At 47.0% G+C, this 1,328-nt stretch overlaps 1 protein-coding gene across 1 annotated transcript; it reads right to left on the bottom strand.

Moving 5' to 3' along the window:
- Positions 1 to 29: 29 nt before the first annotated feature.
- On the bottom strand, positions 30 to 883 carry FOIG_16946 (chitinase; the record flags this gene model as incomplete). The annotated part of the gene is made up of 2 exons (XM_031218426.1): positions 30 to 57; positions 159 to 883. The coding sequence occupies 2 exons, from the start codon at positions 881 to 883 to the stop codon at positions 30 to 32; spliced, it is 753 nt and encodes a 250-aa protein (XP_031051860.1).
- Positions 884 to 1,328: the final 445 nt, after the last annotated feature.

Below are 1,328 nucleotides of genomic sequence, written 5' to 3'. Positions count from 1 at the left end.
TGCCTATGAGGGAACAACTCCCAGATCGGTCACCCGAGGCTTCCCAGAACATACTGCCTGCAAGCCCAAGTTCTTTTATATATGCAACCTTTTTTTCAACGATCGCCGGGATATCGAAAGATATTATCTCATTCGTTTTGGTGTCATAGCTATAGCACCCTTCAGCCTTTTGATCGCAGAACATCTTAGCACTAGGACTCCTCGGCAGCTCTTTATAACCCCATGTACCTTTTTCCCAGCTACCTTCCTCACTGGTAGTGAACTTTTGACCGAGGCCATCGGTGTTTTCAAAAGATCTACCATATAATGGAATACCCAGCACTAACTTGCGAGATGGGACGCCAGCAGCCAAGTATGCTTTGATGGCTGTGTCCGAACTGAACGGTGTTGAACCCGGAACTGCGTCGTTGGTATAGAGGTTGGCAGTGTGTCCAGTAGTAGCACTGAAACTTCCAGCATAGTCATAAGCCATGAGATTTATGTGGTCAACTACGTTGCCAATGTCAGAGAGGCGCAAAATGCGATAATGATCTGGACCAGCTGGTGCCGCAATCGAGAGTTCAAAATGATGATTCCGGGCATGTTTCCTGGCGTAGAAATCCAACTCTTCTCGAACTGCTTGAAGAAGCAACAGGAAATTGTTTGCCTCATCTTCTCCAGCAGGGTATTCCCAGTCAACATCAATTCCATCAAATCCCCAATCTTTCATCAGTTCGACCGCTGAGCTGGCAAATTTCTTCCGTGTCACAGACGTACTGGCCACAGCAGGAAAGGTTGAACTCAACGTCCAGCCCCCAATAGAGAGCAAAACTTTGAAATGTGGGTTTTGCTTCTTAAGATGGAAAATCTCTTTCACACAGCCATATGCATTACTATTCGGCATTGTACCAGCTACGATGATATTATCAGCTATAAAGGCTCAGCCAAGGACATTAGCGACAGGACCTACGATCGCCACCGAGATTCTTTTGGATATCTGCTTCGGGGTCTATTGAGTAGCTTTGGAACGTTAGATTACATAAACCATACAATTGCTGGATTGCGGGTAAGGGGGAAGGGGGGGGGGTGGAGCTTGTTGCATACACAGTCCCGTCAGCGCGAGCGCCCACGAATGCATAGAGAAGATGGGTAATACTTGAAACTGGAAGATCTTTTGGCTCGTAATTTCTCCCAGATACACCCCTAGGTAGCCTATTAGTACCTGTACATCAAGTATGTTCTGCTAGGCAGTTGAAACGCTCACCAGTTTGTGAAATAGACCGTATTAACGTATCCATTTGCTTCAGCACTGCGAGTGACCATCAACGGCTCCCCATGGGCTGTGAGGA

This window comes from Fusarium odoratissimum, assembly GCF_000260195.1.
Source record: "Fusarium odoratissimum NRRL 54006 unplaced genomic scaffold supercont1.361, whole genome shotgun sequence".
Lineage (NCBI taxonomy): Eukaryota > Fungi > Ascomycota > Sordariomycetes > Hypocreales > Nectriaceae > Fusarium > Fusarium odoratissimum.
This window is presented reverse-complemented; position numbering and strand designations above follow the sequence as displayed.